Raw genomic sequence first — 24,803 nt, 5'->3', positions numbered from 1 at the left:
GGGAAAGATTGAGGGCACAAGGAGAAGGGGACGACAGAGGACGAGATGGTTGGACAGTGTTTTCCAAGCTACCAGCATGAGTTTGACCAAACTGCGGGAGGCAGTGGAAGACAGGAGTGCCTGGTGTGCTCTGGTCCATGGGGTCACGAAGAGTCGGACACGACTAAATGACTAAACAACAACAACAAAACAACAGGGCCAGCCACCGTGAATTAGCCACCACGAATTAGGATGCGAAGTGCTGGATCTCTTGAGCTTTTTTTATCCACCAGGTGTGGATCCAGAATTGGCCTCCACAGTCACTTACGGACTCATTGTTAAAACCGTGTTTATGGAAGACAATCTTACTCAGCTACAAGTGATCGCCAAAGAAGAAGAAGGAGAAGAAGAAGAAATTAGGATGCTGATTAAATGTATAAAGCACCACATTTCTCAAAGTGCAAAGAACTGCAAATAAGAATCTCAGGGAACTGCTGTTTTCTTTTGTACAGTGGCACTTCAGGTTAAGAACTTAATTCATTCTGGAGGTCCGTTCTTAACCTGAAACTGTTCTTAACCTGAGGTACCACTTTAGTTAATGGGGCCTCCCACTGCCGCCGTGCGATTTCTGTTCTCACCCTGAGGTAAAATTCTTAACCCGAGGTACTATTTCTGGGTTAGCAGAGTCTGTAACCTGAAGCGTCTGTAACCCGAGGTACCACTGTACTGTAGTTCCATAATGAAATGCCCAAAATGAAGGCAGGCTCGCAAAGGGAGGGGAGTCACCCCTGCAAGGTGCATTTCCTTAAGAACCTAAACAGTTCTCTCAAAACCCTAGTTCCAAGTCTCTTCTCCCTCACCAGCCAGTAGAAACTCTGTGCCCTGTTTTCTCATCACTGCCATTCCTGCACATGGCCCACCTGACTCCCTGTCTTGGGGGCATGTGCAGAGTGCGGAGGAGGCTTAGCTCTCAGCAGCAGCAAGACTGAAGAGGGAGCAAAAGGCCCAAGATCTCCTCCTATCCAGGAGGCTGCATGCTTGTGCATTTGGGCAAGCCATTGTTTGGTTTAGTGCTGGTTCTGCTCCAGAACATTGTGTGTCGTCCTGTCACGGCTAAAATGCATCTTTCATCCTCAGATGTGGTTTTAATTAGTTTCACGAGGGAAATTCCTCCGAACCGTGGCTTTAAAAAGGAATAGAGAAGAGGAGCCAGTAAATAACTTGTTTACCGTACTTTAGGCTGCCAGACGCTACAGGACGCTGGTGCAAACGTCGAATTTGACCAAGTTGTGCACAAAAGGAATTTGAAACAAACTGGCGCTGTGGGTAAAACCTCAGCGCCTAGGACTTGCCGATCGCATGGTCGGCGGTTCGAATCCCCGCGGCGGGGTGAGCTCCTGGCGTTCGGTCCCAGCTCCTGCCCACCTAGCAGTTCGAAAGCACCCCTAAGTGCAAGTAGATAAATAGGTACCGCTTTATAGCGGGAAGGTAAACGGCGTTTCCGTGTGCTGCGCTGGTGCCCGTTCGCCAGAGCAGCTTCGTCACGCTGGCCACGTGACCCGGAAGTGTCTCCGGACAGCGCTGGCTCCCAGCCTCTTAAGTGAGATTAGCGCACAACCCTAGAGTTGGACATGACTGGCCCGTACGGGCAGGGGTACCTTTACCTTTACCTTTATATCTCTGCATATAACAAAGTAGTAACACAACTCCTAAGAACCAATTGCATTTGAGTGGGTTCACGTTTCTTTGTGAAGGAAATCAGCTTTTCTTTCATGAACAGAGGTACTGCCTGAAGTGGAAAAGGAAAGGCCTTTGGCTCAGTTCTTCCTGTATTCAGAAAAATTGGCCTGTTCTCTTTCTATGAGGAGCAGGAGGTAAGTTACAGCAACCCTTCATCTCGCTGTTTATGATGATGATGATGATGATTTCAATTTACAGTGGTACCTCGGGTTACAGACACTTCAGGTTACAGACGCTTCAGGTTACAGACTCCACTAACCCAGAAATAGTACCTCGGGTTAAAAACTTTACCTCAGGATGAGAACGGAAATCGTGTGGCGGCAGCAGGAGGCCCCATGAGCTAAAGTGGTGCTTCAGGTTAAGAACAGTTTCAGGTTAAGAACGGACCTCCAGAACAAATTCAGTTCTTAATCCGAGGTACCACTGTATATACCTCCTTTTATCAAAAGATCCCAGGGAAGTGTGCGACATTAAAAACACATTACAGAACATCAGTGATAAAACCATACTGAAAATTATGCTGACAGACAGCTTAATACAACCTTTTGTATTAACCAAGTTGTTTTGACGCCTAAAGCAGAAAAAACACCACAAATGCTTTCCCAGGGAGTACAAAATACAATGAAAACAAAATTAAATAAGATTTGCTACCCAAAATCAAACAGCATCTCTCACTGCATCTGACTGTAAGCAGGATTTTCCCTCCTTTCCTAAAAGAGAAATTCCCTAAGCGTCTGCGCACACACAAACACACACACCCTGCTAGTTCTATAATTCTTGGTCAAGAAAGCTGAAAGCGAAACAAAAACGCTTGTTTTTTCAGTTGCTTCCTGCTGCTCTCAGATTCCTCCGCCATCCGGTGTCCGTTGCACAAAGGGAAATGCCAGGCCTTTATTGCATCAAAAGGAGCTTGAGTTAAGAATTGCTGCTGCTGCTGTTGTTGTTGTCACTTGGAGACAGGCTTGGGAAGAGGCTTGGAAGAGGAGGAGATGGAGGAGATGGAAATATGCAAGAAGCACCATGAGCCCCTGAAGCTCTTCTGCAAAGACGATGAATGCCTCATCTGCTTGGTCTGCGACAGAGCCAAGGAGCACAGAGGACACGATGTGGTCCCTGTAGAGGAAGCTGCCCCAGACTACAAGGTAACAGTATTCACCATGACAGAAGAAGAAACGCATGTAGTTGTTGAGCTTTTTTTGGAATGCCCTCAAAGAGAGGACATTACAGGGGGAGGCTTCTGTGGGATTTGAACAGAACCTCTGTTAATTGAGTACTTTCAATGCTTTTCAATAATTTTGGTAGATCTAAGCCCATGGATGTAGCCAAGTGAGTCCGTAAGTGACTGTGGAGGCCAATTCTGGATCCGTACGACCACAGTGGGGACATAGGTTTCCGGGCAGGAGTTGATCCTGGCGAGGGTTTGCCAAGCGTTCCTTCCTCTTAGCCCGTTTCTCCTTTTTGTCTTGAGTTCGGGCGTCTTCAAAGTCCATGACGCCTTTGGTAAAGAAACATGTGCTTCACCGTAAGTAACGTGGAGGAAAAGGTGGTTTAAATGCAACAAATCAGTCAAAATGAATAAAGCAGTACAGTGGTACCTCGGGTTAAGAACTTAATTCGTTCTGGAGGTCTGTTCTTAACCAGAAACTGTTCTTAACCTGAGGTACCACTTTAGCTAATGGGGCCTCCCGCTGCCGCCATGCCACTGCCACGCAATTTCTGTTCTGATCCTGAACCAAAGTTCTTAACCCGAGGTACTGTTTGTGGGTTAGCAGAGTCTGTAACCTGAAGTGTCTGTAACCCGAGGTACCACTGTATAGTAGTACCTCTGGTTACGAACGCTTCAGGTTACGAGCTCCACTAACCCGAAAGTAGCTGCTCCTGGCGGCGAACATTGCCCCAGGATGCAAACGGAAATCACGCACCTGAGGGGCATGCACAGCAGGAGACCCCATTAGCAAAAGCACGCCTCAGGATAAGAATGGTTTCAGCTTAAGAACAGACCTCCGGAACGAATTCAGTTCATAACCAGAGGTACCACTGTATCAGAAGACTTTGAACAGTCATGGTTTCCCTCAAAGAATCGTGGAACTGTGGTTAAGGGTGCTGATAGTGATATGGGATAATAATAATAATAATAATAATAATAATAATAATAATAATAATAATAATTATTATTATTATTATTATTATTATTATTATTATTATTATTATTATTTTATTTATACTCCGCCCATCTGGCTGGGTTTCCCCAGCCACTCTGGGCGGCTTCCAACCAAATATTAAAAACAATACAGCGTCAGACATTAAAAACTTCCCTAAACAGGGCCGCCTTCAGTTCTAATACAATACTCTCCTCACAGAGCTACAATTCCCAGAGTAACCATCCCTCTTCCAGGGAACTCTTAGCTTTATCTCTTTTCCACACCAGCAATTTTTTCCGATGTCCTTTTGTGCTGTATATCTCTTCTCTGCAACACACACAGAAGAAACTTTGCTTTTAGATTCCATTCCTACTGCTTATAAAAAAATTCTCACAGGTTTAGGATTCAGTGTCTGCGCTGAGCTTTCTGCATATGTTTTGTGCAGCTTCCATTAATTTTTGTAACTAGTTTTTGGAAGATTTTACTTCTCATCGTGACACAGAAATGTTTGTTGTCGTCGTCATCGTCCCTACCACCGCCACCGCCACCGCCACCCTGAGCTTCAGGCTATGGACAGCTTTGAACAGATGATATAGAGTTTTGTTCCTGGTTCACAATTTTATCTTGAAACACTTTTTTTTTCTTTTTTCTTTTTTGTAATTCTACCTGGACCAACTTTCTCTTTGATTTTTTTCTGGATGCCAGAATGATCTCTAGTAACATATATCTAACAACACAGAAAAAACAATGCTGTCCAGAAAAAACAATGCTGTCTAGGGTTGTAAAGTCTGCGGAGAGAATAATTGGGTGCACTCTTCCCACCTTGGATCAAATCTACGCTTCCGGGTGCCATAAGAAAGCTGCAGAGATAGCGCAGGATAGTGCGCACCCCGGAAACGATCTCTTTCAGCTTCTGCCTTCTGGAAGAAGGTACAGGGTTATAAAGACCAGGACTAGCCGCCTGAGAAACAGTTTGTGGATCGAGGGCCCGACCCCCGCTATGTGAAATAAACACACAAGGACACGTGATATAAGGTTAATGGGCAAGAAAAGGCCACAACTTTATTGATTACAGCAGTGAAAAGGTATTGGCTTAGGCATTGGATGACTATAGGAGGTGGGTTTATTCAACAGTAGGTGGAGCCTGTTGATGCTGATCCAACTATAGGCTCACCCCTGATGTCACCGAGGCTCGTGCCATGGCCTCCCGCCAAGCAGGCATCGGACGGAATACACGACCGCCAGATTCCTTTAACGGAATAACCCACGGTAGATAGCATAGGCGATGGCCACACCTAGCCCTTGACACACATGAATCCAATGCCTAACCTACCCACCAATACCACAAAAGTTGTGACGATTGCTACGAGGTAGGCGAAAAAACCAAAAAGCCTAATGCCAAATGGAAAAATTCCTACCAGGCCCCCCAGACAACCGGGGCGACCAACCTAAGGTCCATAGCAAGGCCAAAAAACCTAGACCCTGAGCTAAATGGGAGTGGAGGGTGGGTGACTCGCTGCGGGACGACGACGACTGAGGAGGAGGCGGAGCTGGAGCCGCAGCATTAAGCTGCTAAACACGCCTCCCGGAGACACCTGGTTGGCTGCCTCCGGTGGGCGTGGGCGCCAGCCAGGTGAGGAGGGGCGGGGGCTAAGGCCCCCGGCCAGGGGCGGAGCTCGGGCTCCCGCCCACAACCACTCCCCTCTCTTCCAGGGAGGAGAGTCTTTCTACCCAAATGCAATTCTGGTTCTAAACACAGCATAAGGAGTCTTTATAGTATATTGCATTTTAAAATTGGGTTTCAGAGTTTTTAGGGGTTCTTGAATGTTTTATGTAGATTTCCAATTTCATTGTTCTGTATGGGACAATGACAATAAAGATATCGTATATCGTATAGAAGCAAGTTTATAGCAATTTCACTATGTTCTTAAACTAAAAGGCCAGTTAAGGTAAAGGTAAAGGGACCCCTGACCATTAGGTCCAGTTGTGACCGACTCTGGGGTTGCAGCACTCATCTCGCTTTATTGGCCGAGGGAGCCGGCGTTTGTCCGCAGACAGCTTCCGGGTCATGTGGCCAGCATGACTAAGCCGCTTCTGGCGAACCAGAGCAGCGCATGGAAAGGCCGTTTACCTTCCCACCAGAGCGGTACCTATTTATCTACTTGCACTTTGACGTGCTTTCGAACTGCTAGGTTGGCAGGAGCAGGGACCGAACAATGAGAGTTCACCCCATCGCGGGGATTCGAACCGCCGACCTTCTCATCAGAAAGTCCTAGGCTCTGTGGTTTAACCCACAGCGCCACCCGCGTCCCAAAGGCCAGGTAGTTAATGGGATAATCTAGTAAACTTTTAACTAGAGTATTGGTGGTGTTTAGCTAGTCCAGTGTAGGATTCAGCAATGGATAAGATGCAGCTAATTTTAATCTTGCCTATTGCAATCACCACTTTATACTCTCTTTTCTCCAGGTTCCATCTGTGTACAACATGCTGTCAATTTCTCTTTGACATTATAAAGCTGCTGTCTTTCACCGGCTGAAATGCACTCACTGCTCTTCTGCTGGTGTATTTAAAATTAATCTTTCCAAACAGATTGTAGCCTCTTGGGTCCTGTTTGATCACCAACCTCATTTTCAATCTCTGCTGCGTTTGGGGGCCACCTTGTTCGTTCTGCTGGGTGGGGGCTCAGCAGCTTCGCAGTGTTGAGAACTTAATTGGTTCACGTTCACAGAATGTTATATATAACACATCCTGCCAAACATTTGCTTGTGAGCGTTTATTTCTTCCTGGCTGCTGTTTGCGGTTCCAGACCGGAAAACCCAATTGTGTGCTTGTACAAGATATGCAGATACACAAAAATCCAGACACACAGAGGCTGACAAGATTAAATATTTTAACCACTGTTGATTTTAATCAACTTTTGAATAGTTTAATACCCGTTTTTATCCACTGATTGGCAATTTTAAAAGTTTTCTATTGTTGTAAAGTACCTAGAGGTGGGTTTTTGTTTTGTCTTTTTACAGTCAAGGGGGTAGATAAATTTTGTAAGTAAGCAACCAAGTAAATGAAATCAGCTATTACATTTAACAAGTAAAATGAAAAAAGTAATGATAGACAAATAATAATAGACCAGATGACTGGCTGGCCAATTAATCTTTATTACAAGGATAGGGAGACTGGAATTGAGGTTGTTGGATTCCAGCAATAATAATAATAATAATAATAATAATAATAATAATAATAATTATTATTATTATTATTATTAAAAAATTACCTATACCACACCCATCTGGCTGGATTTCCGCAGCCACTCTGGGAGGCTCCCAACAGAATTAAAAGCACAGTAAAAGATCAAACATTAAAAACTTCCCTAAGCAGGGCTGCCTTCAGATGTCTTCTAAAAGTCAGATAGTTGTCCTTGACATTTGATAGAAGGATGTTCCACAGGGCAGGCACCACCACCGAGAAGGCCCTCTGCCTGGTTCCCTGTAACCTCACTTCTTGCAGGGAGGGAACCGCCAGAAGGCCCTCGGAGCTGGACCTCAGTGTCCGGGCTGAATGATGAGGGTGGAGACGCTCCTTCAGGTATACTGGGCCGAGACCATCAATCCCAGGCCAGCATGGCCAGTAGTCAGGGATGATGGAAACTGTAGCTGAACATCTGAAAAGCCACAATTTCTCCATCTGTCCTTTAACATTTCCCCCCCTCTGTGGTCTGTCTCTCTTCTTTAGAAATCAGCTCTGCCACTTAAACCCTTCAGTTTCCAAATAGCTCTGCCTTTACATCTGTTTATTTCCCTTTCCCTACACTCCTGAAATTGCAGTTTGGCAGAGAAGGGCTCAGGAGTTCAGTGGGCGTTGGAATGTAATGTAAAAGTGCTGCCTAAAATGTATAAAATATTGTTGGAATGGGTGACAAAGGATAAGCAAGTAAAATCCTCAATGATACATTGGGCAATAGATATTGTTCATAATATAGACATGGAAGAACGGGAACAATTGTGGAATGGGGATATAAAATTTACAGCATGCTATGGTTTAAGAGAAAATTATATGAAAATGATATATTGACGCTATCTAACACAGAGTAAACTGGCAAAAATGTATAAAACTAAATCGAATTTTAAGTGTTGTAAATGTAAAGAGAAAGAAGACTCTTTTATCATATGTGGTGCTCTTGCAGTAAGGTTAAGGCTTACTGGGAAATGATATACAATGAAATGAAAAGGATGTTTAAAATAACATTTGGTGGTTTGTTTTTTTAAAAAAGAGCAGAAGCCTTTCTCTTGGGAATTATAGGGATAGAACTACCTAAATTGTATAGAAATTTATTCATGTATGTGACTACAGCAGCAAGAATGCAACTTACCCCAAAATGGAATGAAGCAGAAGTCCCAGCAAAGGAAGAATGGATACAAAAACTTTTGGAATATGCAGAAATGGCAAAACTTACCGGAAGAATAAGAAATCAAGATAAACTTTTTTTTATAAAAGAATGGAAATGGTTTATTGAATATTTACAGATAAAAACACTGGCAGGGTTACTGTAATAACCTGCAGCTGCATAAGAGTATATTTATAAAGAAGATAAATAAGTGAGCAAATTATGTTAATTTGGATATGCAGAAGATATTAAAATCAAATTTAAGGAACCACAGAAAAAGTGGAAAGGAAGTCAAGTTTTAAGATGTCAAAATGATTGTAAGATCAGTGAAATGTATATATCTGAAAAGTATAAATTTTAAAAAAAAAGTGTTTAGTGGGCATCTCTTGTCCCTCCCTGGAAACAATGACATTTGGGGTTTGCTCACTTGGCTACATGATGTTGTGCATTTTCTGTTTGTTTAGGAAGAAATCGAGGGCCACCGGAAGTCTGTGGAGCTCATGAGAAAGAATCTTGAGGACCGTGTGTTGGCCGAAGAGCTGGGAAGCCAAGAATGTCTGGTACGGGTTTGTTGTTATTATGGTATAGAATCATAGAATCATAGAGTTGGAAGAGACCACAAGGGCCATCGAGTCCAACCCCCTGCCAAGCAGGAAACACCATCAGAGCACTCCTGACATATGGTTGTCTTTTTTTTTTTTAAATATTTTTTATTAAACAGTTTTTATAACCACACAAACATAACATAAAAACAACAAATACATAAACAAACAAAAACAGAAACAAAACAAAAAACAAGTACCATTTCATATCTTAATTTCTTATACCTTTCTTCCCCGACTTCCTCATGCCTCCCTTTTCTGTATTCCAGATTCTAATCAATTACTCAGCAAATCTTCCCTTATTTTACTTTAAATTTAAGCTAATCTTCCTTATTCTCCTTGTCTTAACCATTGCTAATAGTAACCATTTACTTTCCAGTCCAACATCATTCTAACTTTCATTAATTTTGTAATATTTCTTTAGATAGTCCTTGAACTTTTTCCATTCTTCTTCCGCTGCTTCTCTTCCCTGGTTTCGGATTCTGCTCGTCATTTCTGCCAGGCCCATGTAGTCAATCACCTTCATCTGCCATTCTTCCAGTGTGGGTAGATCCTGTGTCTTCCAGTACTTTGCAATGAGTATTCTAGCTGCTGTTGTAGCATACATAAAGAAAGTTATATCCGTCTTTAACACCCCTTGGCCGACAATACCCAAGAGAAAGGCCTCTGGTTTCTTAGGGAAGGTATATTTAAATACCTTTTTAAGTTCATTATAGATCATTTCCCAGAATGCCTTAATCTTCGGGCACGTCCACCAAAGGTGAAAAAATGTGCCTTCCTTTTCTTTACATTTCCAACATTTATTATCAGGCAAATGGTAAATCTTTGCAAGCTTGACTGGGGTTATGTACCACCTATAGATCATTTTCATAATATTTTCTCTTAAGGCATTACATGCCGTGAATTTCATCCTGGTGGTCCACAACTTTTCCCAATCAGCAAACAAAATATTATGACCAATGTCCTGAGCCCATTTAATCATAGTTGATTTAACCGTTTCATCTTGTGTATTCCATTTCAGCAGCAAATTGTACATTTTTGACAAATTCTTTGTACTGGATTCTAACAATTCAGTCTCCAATTTTGATTTTTCCACCTGGAAGCCAATTTTACTGTCCAATTTAAACACTTCATTTATTTGGTGATAGTGCAACCAATCTCTCACCTTCCCTTTTAATTTCTCAAAACTCTGCAATCTCAGTTTGTCCCCTTCCTTTTCCAGAATTTCCCAATATCTTGGCCACTTCGACTCCATATTTAACTTTTTAACTGCCTTAGCTTCCATTGGCGACAGCCACCTTGGGGTTTTGTTTTCCAGCAAATCTTTATATCTGACCCAGACATTTAATAGTGCTTTTCTGACAATATGGTTTTTAAAACTTTTATGTGCTTTAACCTTGTCATACCACAAATATGCATGCCACCCAAAAATATTGTTAAAACCTTCCAAATCCAAAATGTCTGTATTTTCAAGAAGCAGCCAATCTTTTAGCCAGCAGAAAGCTGCCGCTTCATAGTACAATTTAAAGTCTGGCAGGGCAAACCCCCCCTCTTTCCTTTGAATCCGTTAATATCTTAAATTTAATTCTGGGCTTCTTGCCCTGCCAGACAAATTTAGATATATCTTTTTGCCACTTCTTGAAACAGTCCATTTTATCCATTATTTGTAATGCTTGGAACAAAAACAACATTCTTGGCAATACATTCATTTTTATAACTGCAATTCGACCTAACAAGGAAAGCTTCAAGTTTGACCAAATCTCCAAATCTTTTTTCACTTCTGTCCAAGTTTTTTCATAATTATCTTTAAATAGGTTCACATTCTTAGCTGTCATATTTATACCCAAATATTTCACTTTTTTAACCACAGTCAACCCCGTCTCATTCTGAAACCTTTCTTTTTCAACCTGTATTAAATTTTTCTCCAATACCTTAGTCTTTAACTTATTCAATTTAAATCCTGCCATTTGACCAAACTCTTGAATTATTTCCAAAACTCTTTTCGTGCTAGCTTCTGGCTCTTGTAATGTAAGTACTAGGTCATCTGCAAATGCTCTCAGTTTATATTGTTTAGCTCCGACCTGAATCCCTTTAACCAGCTGGTCCCTCCTAATCATATTAAGCAAAACCTCCAGGACCGATATAAAAAGTAGTGGGGAGATAGGACACCCCTGACGTGTCCCTTTTTCAATCTTGAACTCTTCTGTGACCACATTATTTACAATTAATTTTGCTTTCTGTTCAGAGTATATTGCACCTATACCGTTTTCAAACCCTTGGCCTACCCCCATCCCCCGGAGGTTCTTCAACATAAAACTCCAAGATATATTGTCAAAGGCTTTCTCGGCATCCACAAATATCAAAACAGCCTTAGTGTTTATATTCACTTCCAACTTCTCCAAAATGTCAATTATATTCCTTACGTTATCCGACAAATGCCTTTTCGGGAGAAAGCCCGCTTGGTCCCCATGAATCTCCTCCATCAAAACTCTTTTCAATCTCTTCGCTAAAATATCAGCAAAGATTTTGTAATCCACATTTAGTAACGAGATGGGTCGGTAGTTCTTAAGTTGAGTCTTTTCAGTCTCTGTCTTTGGTATAAGTGTGATGTAGGCCTCCCTCCACGTATCGGGTGCCCTCCTCCCCTCCATGATCTCGTTGCAGACTTCCTTCAAAGGTTGTATCAACCCTTCCTTCAAAACTTTGTAATATTTGGAAGTCAGTCCATCCGGTCCAGGAGATTTGCCCAACGTCATGCTTTGAATGGCATCTTCTATTTCTTGTGCTGATATCTCCTGGTTCAAAATTGTCTTACTTTCCTGCGAAATCTTTTTCAGCCCATTTTTCTCGAGGAATTGTTGTATATCCATTTCTTTCTGCGGCCCTTGTGTGTACAGTTGTCTAAAGTAGCTCTGAAAACAGTTCCTAATTTCCGCTGGGTTACATATGTTCCTTCCTTCCACTTCTATGTTTGTTACCGTGTTGAGTTTTTGTCTCTTCTTTATTTGCCAAGCCAATAACTTGCCACATTTATCTGCAGATTCAAAAGTCTTTTGTCTCATTTGTTTAATTTTCCATTCTATTTCTTGATTCATCAGTTCCATGTATTGTGTTTGATATAATTTAATTTCTCTTAATATCTCTTGCGATTTTGGCTTCAATCTTAGTTTCCTTTCCCCTTCTTTTATCTTTTCCAAGATTTTCTCTTTCCTCTCATTTTGCTTTCTTTTCTTTAATGTATTTTGTTGTATCAAAAACCCTCTCATCACGGCTTTACTTGTGTCCCATACTATTCTTTTTTCTACTTTAGTCCTTAAGTTAATTTCAAAATAATCTTTCAAAGTTTTTTGGGCCTTCTTACAAATCTCCTCGTCTCTAAATAAGGTGTCATTCATTCTCCATCTGAAGGAGCCAGTTGTTGTTTGCTTCATCACCATCTTTACTGCGTTATGGTCGGAGAAGGTTTTTGGGCAGATTTCCACTTTCTTTATGTTCGACGCCATACTGCTAGTCACCCAAATTTGGTCAATCCGTGTCCATGTCATTTTGGCTTCAGAAAAGAAGGTTCCCTCTCTTTCTAATGGGTGTTTTGTTCTCCAAATGTCAATCAAGTCCATATTGTCAGTCATTTCAAAGAAAGTTTTTGGTAGTCTTCCGTCTTTTGTAACTACCTGTCTTTGTGCTTTGTCCATATTTGTTGAAACTACTCCATTCATGTCACCCATCATAATTAAATTGTAATCCAAGTAGTCCATCAAAGTCTCATGCAACTTCTTAAAGAATTCAGCTTTCCCTTCATTTGGTGCATAAATTCCCACTATCAAAAACTTTTCTCCTTGAGATTGAATTTCAATTGCCAAATATCTTCCTTGGTCATCTTTAAAAATTTGTTTCGGTTGCAAATTTTCCTTTGCATAAATCACCACTCCTCTCTTTTTTACTCTGTCTGAAGATATAAATTCTTGTCCCAATCTTTTATTTATTAATAATTTTCTATGTGCTCTTGTCACATGAGTCTCTTGTAAGCAAATCAAGTCCAATTGGTCTTTCTTTAAAGCATGAAATATATTTTTTCTTTTTCTGGGAATATTTAAACCGTTACAATTCCAGGTTAAAAGTTGCAGAGCCATGATGGGGTTATTTACTCTTTCCTCCTACAGCTCCCAGTTGTTGTTCCTCTTTTGTCGGTGGTTCCGTATCCGTATCTAGTGGTCCCTTGCTTGAAGGATGCCCTTGTCCTGGAAACGTCTCTTTCTGTAGGTCTTCTTCGTGTTCTCCTAAGAACTTGTCTTTATCACTCACTGTCTTTATTCTTCTTTTCTTCCCCTTGTATTTAAAAGACAAGCCTTGGGGAAACTCCCACCTGAATGGTATGTAGTTCCTTTTCAGCAGTGTCACCAAGTCCTTGTAAAAACCTCTTGCATCCAAAATACTTTTGGGAATATCTTTAAAAATCTCAATGTGAAAATCTTCAATTTGAAGGGTTGTTTGATAGTGCAGATTCAGTATTTTGTCTCTCTCCTCCTTTGATCTTAAAGTTATTAAGCAATCTCTGGGTCTGTTCTTCCTCTGCCTTGTTCCCAGTCTAAATGCACTCTCTATCTTAAATTCTTCCTTATCCAGCTCCTGCTTCCAAAAGTCAGAGAATTCTTTTGTCAAGTAATCCACCAAGTTGTCTCCTTCCTTTTCCGGCACAAGTCTGATCCTTAGGTTCCTCTCCTTGCGTTGCATATCCTGCATAGAGAGTGCCAGCTCGTACTCATCTAGTTTCCTGTACACCGGTGGAAACTTTTCCTCGGCAGCAGATGCAATTTCTTTAGCTTCCTCAGCTATCTTTCGTGTTGTAGATGAATCTTCCAGTAGTTTCCCAATTGCTTCTGCATTAGAGTTCACTTTGTTCCCAAGGTCAGTTATACTTTTTGTATTTAAATCAATTTTCCCAGAGATTTCTTCAATTTTCTTATTTGTTTCAGCGCCTTGCTTTTTTAGTTCCTCCAAAGAGTCATTTATTTTCCCCAATGCCTTAGTAAATGCTTCTTCTGAAGACATTATTTTCACTTTTGCCTTTGAGACAGCTGCAGTTCCAGAGGCTCCTGATACAGAGGCCCTTCTTTGCATAGAAAGATCGACTTTGTATTGTCTACCAGATCTCAAGGTTGTTTCTTGTGAGTCCTCTTTCTCTTTACCATCTGCCATAACAAAGTCTTTCACTCAAGGTCATTCCCACACTCTTAAGCTGTCAGAAAAAAAAATTCTCAAGTTTTAAGCTCCACTTGTTGCTGAAACTATTCACAAGTCCTCTAGAGGGCGTAAAGTCAATTCTTTGCCTTCAAGTTGGTCCCACACCTTCCAAAAAACAAACAAAAGCCCTCCTAGTCCCTTTCAGTTATTCTTTTTTCTTTTTAAAAGATCCAGATCAATAGTGTCCTGCAAATAACTTTACTGTGCAACAAAATAAAGTATTTCAAGTTGAGAGTAGCCAAAGTCAATATTACAGTTACTTTTTAACCTTCTTGTAGCGACAGTCCTTAGCCGGTTCCTTTTCTCCGGCAGTCCGACCCCCAGGTAAAGGAGCAGCGGTAAACAGTTCAATTTCTTTTAAGCAGGCAGGAAAGCACTTTAAAGTCTTCCCCCCCCCCCTCCTGCCTTCAGGGGAGGGAGTTCTTTGCTTGGTGGTGGATTTCTTAGTTCGCACAACTCTCCTGTCAAAAAGTTACAGCTTGAATGCCTTTCGCTTTGATCTTGCTACAGAACGGAAAGCAGACTTCCTTTTTAGTGCTTGTCCGTCTCGGTGCCCAATTTCTTTAATTTTAACGTCCAATTATATTTTAAAGTTCAATCCTACTCACGGAAAGTTGTTCTTTTTAATCCAAATTCACCGGAAGAAATCAGCGCTCTCCGCTAATGGCGACGCGGCTTCGCTTCGCAGGCTGGGTGAAAGCGACTCTCAGCACCGCTCCACACACCCTCCGCTGTTCCGTAGCCTTTAAAAAGGCTATTTCACAACGTCGGGGGGGCGCAAAGGTGCCCGCCGAGTCTCCAGTTCACAGGCTACGCGCCTGTGATTTTTGAGGGTCCTCGCTCCGCCGTGGCTGCAGGACCCGAACCCACGAAGCAGATCTCTCCCGGAGCTCCGGGAGAAATCCGCCATTAAGCGCTGGCGCTAACCGGAAGTCCTCTGACATATGGTTGTCAAGCCTCTGCTTAAAGACCTCCAAAGAAGGAGACTCCACCACACTCCTTGGCAGCAAATTCCACTGTCGAACAGCTCTTACTGTCAGGAAGTTCTTCCTAATGTTTAGGTGGAATCTTCTTTCTATACACCTGGGGGTATACACCTGGGGGTCAGCAATGCAGAGCTTTAGGGAGGCACCATGCCCACCCTAAACTTCTGTGGCAGCTGTGAAAGGTCTCAGAAATCCCCTCAAAAATCCACAATGTCCCATGGAGAAAACAGGGGGGGGGGAGCTGGTCAAATGTTGCTGAACCACAGGCAGATCCAAAGTGAGCACTTCTGAAGACAGCCCTGTTTAGGGAAGTTTTTTAAGTTCTGATGTTTTATCATGTTTTTAATATGCAGCAGCTAGACTGGTGACTGGGAATGGCCACCAGGACCATATAACACCGGTCCTGAGAGATCTGCATTGGCTCCCAGTACGTTTCCGAGCACAATTCAAAGTATTGGTGCTGACCTTTAAGGCCCTAAACGGCCTCGGTCCTGTATACCTGAAGGAGCGTCTCCACCTCCATCGTCCAGCCCAGACACTGAGATCCAGCACTGAGGGCCTTCTGGTGGTTCCCTCCCTGCAAGAAGTGAGGTTACAGGGAACCAGGCAGAGGGCCTTCTTGGTAGTGGCACCCGCCCTGTGGAACACCCTCTCATCAGATGTCAAGGAAATAAGCAGCTATCTTCTTTTTAAAAGACACCTGAAGGCAGCCCTGTTTAGGGAAGTTTTTAATATTTAATCCTGTATTGTTTTTAACACTTGATTGGGAGCTGCCCAGAGTGGCTGGGGAAACTCAGCCAGATGGGCGGGGTATAAATAATAAATTATTATTATTATTATTACTACTACTACTACTACTACTATTACTACTACTACTACTACTCATGCATTCTCCATGAATGATCCTCCTCTTCCATCTGGTTTTCCTCCCTGCATTTTAACTCTTTGTATGTTTGCCTCCTAGGCAAAGTTAGAAGCAGAGGCAAAGAAAGTCAAGTCTTCCTTTCATCAGATGTGCAGATTGCTCGAAAGAATGGTGCACCTCAAGCTGACCCAGATGGAAGATCTGAAGAAAGAGATCAATAAGAGGCAGCAAGAAAACGTCAGCAGGCTCTCTGAGGAGATCTCCCACCTCAACGATATGATCGTTGAGATGGAGGAGAAGTGCCAGCAGCCGGTCTGTGGATTCCTGCAGGTGAGACTTGAGACCATGACATCTCCCAGCAGTTCCTACCAGCCCTATTTAGGAAAATATAAACTGCCATTTGGACATTAAGGATTAGAGCTGGGCTTTCTCTCCATCATCATCATCTCGTCATGAAACAAATGTTATTGCTCGTTATTACTTCTTAGTATTTACAGTGGTACCTCGGGTTAAGTACTTAATTCGTTCCGGAGGTCTGTACTTAACCTGAAACTGTTCATAACCTGAAGCACCACTTTAGCTAATGGGGCCTCCTGCTGCCGCCACGCGATTTCTGTTCTCATCCTGAAGCAAAGTTCTTAATCCGAGGTAATATTTCTGGGTTAGCAGAGTCTGTAACCTGAAGCGTATGTAACTTGAAGCGTATGTAACCTGAGGTACCACTGTACTTAATTTGTTCCGGAGGTCCGTTCTTAACCTGAAACTGTTCTTAACCTGAAGCACCACTTTAGCTAATGGGGCCTCCTGCTGCCGCCGTGCGATTTCTGTTCTCATCCTGAAGCAAAGTTCTTAACCCGAGGTAATATTTCTGGGTTAGCAGAGTCTGTAACCTGAAGTGTATGTAACCTGAGGTACCACTGTACTTAATTTGTTCCGGAGGTCCGTTCTTAACCTGAAACTGTTCTTAACCTGAAGCACCACTTTAGCTAATGGGGCCTCCTGCTGCTGCCATGCCGCCGGAGCACGATTTCTGTTCTCATCCTGAAGCAAAGTTCTTAACCCGAGGTAATATTTCTGGGTTAGCGGAGTCTGAAACCTGAAGCGTATGTAGCCTGAAGTGTATGTAAACCTGAGGTACCACTGTATTAGATTTTTAAGCCACCCTTCACAAGAATGTGGAATGGGGACAGACTTCCATTTTGTCCTTCACCTCGGGCCCTAGTTCTTCCATAGAAGTAAGGGGGAAAGGACTCTCCACAACAGGCCAGTGTGTGTGCTGGCTGTGTAACTGAGACCTCTTTCTCTGTTTCAGGACATCAGAAGCAACTTGAACAGGTATGTGGCTTTCTCCTACCATCTTTTGCATTTCATCTCTGGTGGGATTCCATTTTAAAAGCAAACAAACACATTTCTGTGGAGCGCTGCCAAGTGCTAGATTTCTACCTCAGCGTTGCTGAGGAACACAAATGGGGCAAATGACAACCCTCTGAAGATGCCTGTTGCTTGATACTGAAAGGCAGAACACCTTCCAAACGACCCAAAAGCTTATACTGCAGTCAGTTGTATTCCTAAACTCATTCATTCCTGAATTTGAATCCATTGGTTTGGATCCTACTCTCTGGAGCATCAGAAAACAAGTTTGTTCCATCTTCCATTTTGACAGCCCTTCCGATAGCAGTCTTCTCTTCTTCAGGATAAACGTACCCAATTCCCTCAACTGTTCCTCATAAGGTTTGGTTTCCAGACCCTGTGAGGAAAATTAACTCTGAACCCCCAAAATTGGGATTGTCTCCAAACCTGTGCCAAAGTTTTGCAGGGTGGTTGTTGTTTTTAGCGAAAACCCTGCAAAATTTGGGATCCCTTCCTAACCGGTGGGGACGTGGGTGGCGCTGTGGGTTAAACCACAGAGCCTAGGACTTGCCGATCAGAACGTCAGCGGTTCGAATCCCCGCGATGGCATGAGCTCCCGTTGCTCGGTCCCTGCTCCTGCCAACCTAGCAGTTCAAAAGCACGCCAAAGTGCAAGTAGATAAAGAGGTACCGCTCCAGCGGGAAGGTAAACGGCATTTCCGTGTGCTGCTCTGGTTCGCCAGAAGCAGCTTAGTCATGCTGGCCACATGACCCGGAAGCTGTATGCCGGCTCCCTTGGCCAATAAAGTGAGATGAGCGCCGCAACCCCAGAGTCGGTCACAACTGGACCTAATGGTCAGGGGTCCCTTTACCTAACCGGTGCCAAACTGTTGCAGTTGTTTTGCAGTGGAACCCCCATGTTTTGCAGCACCCCACAAACTGAGCAATTGATACATCAGACACGGGGTTCGTACCTAACTACAAACCCAACCAGGAGGAAGTTTATCTCGTTTCTCCATTTAACCATGAATTTAACTAGAGCAGCATTTTCTTGTAAAGTAATGCCATGTTCAAATGACAGGCTGAGGCACCAACTCACGAGTAAGATCTACTCTCAACTACGTGTTAGGCTTCAGCACTGCAAGTGGGCCGGGTAGCAGTAGTCCCTAGCCATCCCTTAAATGTTAACCATCTTCCCTTCCAGATATGAAAAGGAACAAGTAAGGGATGCAATTGAGCTTTCTCCTGGATTGGAAGAGGCGGTTGGAGTTTACTCAGAGAACAGCTCTGCTTTAGGAATTGCTGTGGAGACATTTAAAGGTACTGGGAACAAGGTCAGCGGTTTGAATCCCTGCCACAGACTGAGCTCCCGTTGCCCTATCCCAGCTCCTGCCAATCTAGCAGTTCGAAAGCACGCCAGTGAAAGTAGATAAATAGGTACCACTACAGCGGGAAGGGAAACGGCCTTTTCATGCGCTCTGGTTTCTATCACGGCGTTCCGTTGCACCAGAAACAGTTCAGTCCTGCTGGCCACGTGACTTGGAAAGCTGTGTGTGGACAAACGCTGGCTCCCTTGGCCTGAAAGTGAGATGAATGCCATAACCCCAGAGTCGCCTTTGACTGGACTTAACCGTCCAGGGGTCCTTTACCTGTTTTTACCTCACTGGGATGGGAACAACTCTGGAAGGTCAAGGGAGACAGATGTTTGTGGGTGCTCTACTCAGCTGCACAGCTGATGTTAATGAGAGAAAGGGAGGGAGGCATCAACAGTGTCCATTGGAGTCTTTTATCAGGTGCTTGATTGACATGTAATGTGACAGTGCCAAATGTATGTGAATAAATGGATAATTCTTTCCTCCACATAACAGAGTCCTTGGAATTCCTGGAGCCGGCGCTGTACAAAGGTAATTTTCTTGGTCAGGTGAGATGGGAGGTGGTGCCTGAGATGGGTTCAAGGGGGCTAGCTCTGCAAGAGGGCCAAATTAGATGTTACCATTCGCTTTAATGGGAATCATGTAAATTGCACGTGTGACGCAGGGACAACATCAGGGGAATAAGAGTTAAAGTTCCCCATGCCGATGCTAGGGTATGAGCCGTAACCAAGGTGTGTTATTGGGTTTACAGTTCATGGTTTGTCTGGAGGAGACAAGTCTGGGTTTGTACAACACACCAAACCATGGTTTAACACATAGCAGCATAACAGGAAGTCTAAGGGGAGAGCAGTGGCCTCAGTTTACGGCAGCTAGACTAGTGACTGGGAGTGGCCACGGAGACCATATTAAACCAGTCCTGAAAGACCTACATTGGCTCCCAGTATGTTTCCAAGCACAATTCAAAGTGTTGGTGCTGACCTTTAAAGCCCTAAACAGCCTTGGCCCAGTATACCTGAAGGAAGTGTCTCCACCCCCATCATTCAGCCTGAACACTGGGGTCCAGCTCTCAGGGTCTTCTGGCGGTTCCCTCAATGAGAGAAGTGAGGTTACAGGGAACCAGGCAAAGGGCCTTCTTGGTAGTGGCGCCCACCCTGTGGAACACCCTCCCATCAGATGTCAAGGAAATAAACAACTATCTGACTTTTAGAAGACCTCTGAAGGCAGTCCTGTTTAGGGAAGTTTTTAATGTTTGATTGTGTTTTTAGCATTCTGTTGGGTGCCACCCAGAGTGGCTGGGGAAACCCAGCCGGAAAAGCAGGGTATAAATAAATTAGTAGTAGTAGTAGTAGTAGTCTCCTCTCTAGGGAACTTTCATGTAAAGCCGTTTGCACTAAGCTATGGTTTGGCTTATGGCTCGTCCACACTTCTGCTTGTCTTGTGGTCTTCCCTTAGGGGTGAGGGACACACTCTTTACCACCGAATCAGAGCAAACGTCAATTGGGTTTTCCGTGGACTGATGTTTGCTCCGACTCAGTGATAAAGAGCGTTTTTTTCCCGGGGAAAGTGGCAGGGTGAATGGAATGCACCCACGCCTAGAAACCACAGGCCAAGCGGAATACCTCTTGGATCCGTGTTTTCTAGACACTGGAGAAGCGGGGTGTGGACGAGCCAGGAGAGTTGCGTGCGAAACAGCCCACAATATCCACGTGACTTCGCCATTCAGTTCTAGGGAGGTTTGAAAACAGCTCCATCCAATTAGACCGTGCAGTACATAAACATTTAATGGAAAAGACGTTCTGATTTCGCCTTCCATCCCCAGAGGCCTGGTGTCGAAATGTATACAAGGACAGGGCTCCTTCCCGGCATATCTCAACACCTGGGCAGGTCTATTTTGGAGGTGTCGCAAAGCCAGCGATTTCTCCGCTCTTTGCTAAGGCCTCCTGAAACAGATTAAGGCAAAAGTCTGGAAGAAGGAGGGTTGTTTAGTTTTCAGTTTTTTAAAAATGTCTCCAGAAACAGAAGTGGATTCTTTCTGTGACATCACTCATTCAACCTCTTCCTTTCTTCTCTTCTTCCTTCCTTTCTTATCTGTGTTGGTGTAGTGGTTAAGAGCGGTGGACTCGTAATCTGGTGAACTGGGTTCGCTTCCCCGCTCTTCCACATGCAGCTGCTGGGTGACCTTGGGCTAGTCACACTTCTCTGAAGTCTCTCAGCCCCACTCACCTCACAGAGTGTTTGTTGTGGGGGAGGAAGGGAAAGGAGAATGTTAGCCGCATTGAGACTCCTTCGGGTAGTGATAAAGCGGGATATCAAATCCAAACTCTCCTTCTTCTTCTCTTGCAGTGACGGTGACTCTGGATCCAGACACGGCACATTGCCGCCTCGTTCTCTCCGAGGACCTAAGAACTGTGAGGAAGGCAGAGGAAGAGCAGGCCTTGCCTGATAAACCGGGGAGATTTGATGTTGGGCCCTGTGTGTTGGGCCGCGAGCGATTCACTTCCGGAAGACATTTGTGGGAAGTGGAGGTGGACAACGAAGGCAGCGGGGCGATGTGGGCCGTGGGGGTAGCACGAGAGTCCGTCAGGAGGAAAGGAAAGGGCAGCTTTAGGCTGATTCCCAGTGAGGGAATCTGGGCTGTGGGGGCGATAATGGGCGAACTCATAGCGTTTACTTCCCCCCAACAGACCCCTTTGGCCGTGGGGCAAGACCCCAGGAATATCCGCGTGACCCTCGACTACGAAGAGGGACTTGTGGAATTCTTTGACACGGACAGAGCTGAGCTGATCTTTGCTTTTACGGGAGCCTCCTTCTCTGGGCAGATGATCCGGCCCTACTTCTGGGTAGGGTACAGATCCCAGCTGAGGTGCTGAATCGCAGGAAGGAGATCCTTCTCCTTGTTTCTTATCAGTTCCCTGAAAGAAGGAAGCATTCCAGCAATTTTCCTTCATAGCTCCATGAAAGGTTCCCAAGCCATTTTTTCAGCCTTGGTGGTTTTTGAGTAGGACCTCCTGATCTCAGAGCAGGAAGAGTAGCTATAAATGAAATCAAATTGTAGAATTGGAAGGGACCCCAAGTGTCATCTAGTCCAGCCCCCCTGCAATGCAGAAATCTCAACTAAAGCATCCATGTACAAATTAAAAAGAATACCACAGAAAGCTTGGTGGCTCCCTTTTGTGGCAGGTTTTTGAAATATTTACGTCTGCATGCAAAAATGGTAAAAGAAGCTACAAACAGGTGTTGGTGTGGTTTGGGGGGGGGCGTTTGCTTGAGCTCATATACAGTGGTACCTTGGGTTACATATGCTTCAGGTTACAGACTCCGCTAACCAAGAAATATTACCTCGGGTTAAGAACTTTGCTTCAGGATGAGAACAGAAATTGTGCTCCAGGAGCGCAGCGGCAGCGGGAGGCCCCATTAGCTAAAGTGGTGCTTCAGGTTAAGAACAGTTTCAGGTTAAGAACAGACCTCCGGAACGAATTAAATTCTTAACCCGAGGTACCACTGTACCTTTAAAGTTGGTATGGCAGGCAGAATTTCAACCAGTACAGACTATCCCGTCCCTGCATGTCCAGATCCACCTTAAAGCAGCTATAGATCAAGTTGCCAAGAGTGGGGACAGGAATCAAATTAGCCCAAAGTCTCTTCTTGCTGTTCCTCCACCCGAACCTCAGCAGAAGGAATTCCCTGTACCACTTCTCAGTATTTTTTTATATCTCTCTCAGAGTCTGAGATTTATGAAAATCCACCTGTAGTTTCCTCCTCACAGAGCTACAATTCCCGGTACCCTTAACAAACTACAGTTGCTAGGATTATTTGAGTAAAGTTATGTGCTTTGAGTGTGCATTGGCTGTGCTTAAAAGTATTGCATAAAACAAATGAAATACCGTGAAAATCCCTGAAACGAGAAGTAATCGACTAGAAATATTATCTTATGGAAATAAAGAAAATAATAAGAATCAAAAAGTTTAAGGAAAAAATTAGAAAAACCTGTAGAAACTGTACTCTTGAGTCCTCAATCCTTTATTACTGCACTTTGATTCACCTCGGTCGAGCTAGGATTATAATCCTTCAGAATTTTTGGGAGTTCTACCCCCTTTTTTGGATTTTTGGTCATTTAAGGTTTATGAATTTTCTATTTCCTTCTGAGGAAACTGAATAGTTCAGTGAAACGAGGTTTGTAGCCGACATCCCGTCAAGGCTTGGTTCAATTTTAGGTTTTTCTAATTTTTTCCTGCTTACCTATAAATTAGAGCCCACTTCTTCCTTTTTTAAAAAATAGTTTTTATTAAGAATTTCAACATAACAAATTATCAAAAACATATCATCTTCATCCCCCCCATTTTCCCCCTCCCCCCTCCCCAAGAAAAACCCACTCACCCCCAAACTTCCCTCAACTACTCTCTCCAGTTTTTCAACACATATCATTCTCTGCATATTACAAAATTGTAAAGATCCTTAAATTATCTATCTATTATGTTAACAATAATAAATTTGTGTATGTTTACTCAAAACCTGCCAAGGAGTCCAATTTATTTTGTTGTTTTAAAAAGTAATTTATAAAAAGTTCCCATTCTTCTTTAAAGCCACAGTTGTCCTTGTCTCGCAATTTCTATGTCAATTTCGCCAGTTCCACAACAACAACAACAAGCTCTACCTGTTGGACGTGCCTGCCCTAGATGAATGTAGAGTTGATGTTGAAGAATCGTACACAATCTTGGAAAAAAGGCACTTTAAAAAAAGAACACACCTGGAGCCCAGCTGTAGTAAACCAAGGAATATATTTATTAAAGACAGGGAAAGCAGGTGAGTTGGATAAATGTAATAATACAAAGCAAATGGTACACAGTTACACGTTGAAGCAAAAGTCAAAAGTGTTTTCTAGGATGTGACTGACCTGTGAAGTCTAGGTCTCTCATTCAGGTGGGAAACTCAAGGCCTTTCATTAGACTCTCACCCCTCAGCCCCCACCAGCATAGTCATTGATGGGGGGTGATGGGCTTTGTAGTGTAGCAACATCCGAAAGGCCAGCAGGTTGCCCAACCCTGACATAAAGGCAACCATGGAAGACCTTCCCAGCTGAGTGACCGTTTGCCCACCAAAGGTCCTAACCGCAGAGCGCCTTATCAGGCTGCCGCCCCCAACCCCAGTTCAGTCCAGCTCCCTTTCTGCCAGAGCGAAGGAAACATTGGGGAATTTCTTCAGTCACATTCAGAGATTCCACCTTCCCTCCATGGAGCCCAAAACAATCCATGGTAGAACATCTGCGTTGCATGTTAAAGACCCTCAATTCAATCCCTCCCCCCAGGTAGGACAGGGGAATGGGACGTGGGTGGCACTGTGGGTTAAACCAAAGCCTAGGACTTGCCAATCGGAAGGTCGGCGGTTTGAATCCCCACGACGGGGTAAACTCCCGTTGCTCAGTCCCTGCTCCTGCCAACTTAGCAGTTCAAAAGCACATCGAAGTGCAAGTAGATAAATAGGTACCACTCCGACGGGAAGGTAAATGGCATGTCCATGCGCTGCTCTGGTTCGCCAGAAGCAGCTTAGTCATGCTGGCCACATGACCCGGAAGCTGTACGCTGGCTCCCTTGGCCAATAAAGCGAGATGAGCGCCGCAACCCCAGAGTCGGCCACAACGGGACCTAATGGTCAGGGGTCCCTTTTCCCTTAGGACAGGGGAATATTCCGTGTCTGAAACCCTGGGGGTTGGCTGCCAATCAGTGTAGGCATTACTGAACTAGATGGACCAATGTTCTGACTTTGATATAAGGCAGCTTCCTATGTTCCTAAATGATCCCTGCGGGCGTACATTTCCCCATGAGAAAGCAGGCAGCTAAAATAGGCCTTGGCGAACTAAAAATGGGCCACTGCCGACGGATTAATCTTCTGATTATATTGCTTCTAGCGGAACCCTGCAAATAACATACGTTTCCACTTGTTTTCCATCAACACAACCACAGCCCTTGCGTGGGTTCTTTATTAACAATGAGTCAATCGATTCGCACAGGGCTTGTTTTCGTTGCATGGCTTTTTCAGATGAGAAGTGCTCCCCCTTCCCTGCGCTCTGCCTTTGGTAGAACTAGACATGCTTTGCAGGATGAAGCTGCCATGTTCAATTCGCACTCAGCACCGCCAGTCAAAAGCAG

The 24,803-nt window shown here is 43.9% G+C and overlaps 2 protein-coding genes across 2 annotated transcripts in view; both read left to right on the top strand.

Moving 5' to 3' along the window:
• Positions 1 to 24,803, top strand: part of LOC128409053 (zinc finger protein RFP-like) — a 203,179-nt gene that overhangs the window by 13,975 nt on the left and 164,401 nt on the right. The window lies entirely within an intron of this gene.
• LOC128409096 (zinc finger protein RFP-like) lies at positions 1,651 to 23,176 on the top strand. Its single transcript, XM_053379310.1, has 7 exons — positions 1,651 to 2,861; positions 8,706 to 8,801; positions 16,035 to 16,265; positions 17,248 to 17,270; positions 18,489 to 18,604; positions 19,153 to 19,188; positions 21,001 to 23,176. The coding sequence occupies exons 1-7, from the start codon at positions 2,709 to 2,711 to the stop codon at positions 21,525 to 21,527; spliced, it is 1,182 nt and encodes a 393-aa protein (XP_053235285.1). The 5' UTR covers positions 1,651 to 2,708; the 3' UTR covers positions 21,528 to 23,176.

Source organism: Podarcis raffonei, chromosome 2, assembly GCF_027172205.1.
Source record: "Podarcis raffonei isolate rPodRaf1 chromosome 2, rPodRaf1.pri, whole genome shotgun sequence".
Lineage (NCBI taxonomy): Eukaryota > Metazoa > Chordata > Lepidosauria > Squamata > Lacertidae > Podarcis > Podarcis raffonei.
The sequence above is the reverse complement of the archived record's forward strand: the minus strand, read 5'-3'. Positions and strand labels throughout refer to the sequence as shown.

Excerpts from the sequence above, each read along its gene's own strand:
- LOC128409096 (XM_053379310.1), top strand. The coding sequence starts at position 2,709 with ATGGAGGAGATGGAAATATGCAAGAAGCACCATGAGCCCCTGAAGCTC. Across the intron at positions 16,266-17,247 it reads CGGTCTGTGGATTCCTGCAG|GACATCAGAAGCAACTTGAA; the intron begins GTGAGACTTGAG and ends TCTCTGTTTCAG. Across the intron at positions 17,271-18,488 it reads ATCAGAAGCAACTTGAACAG|ATATGAAAAGGAACAAGTAA; the intron begins GTATGTGGCTTT and ends CTTCCCTTCCAG.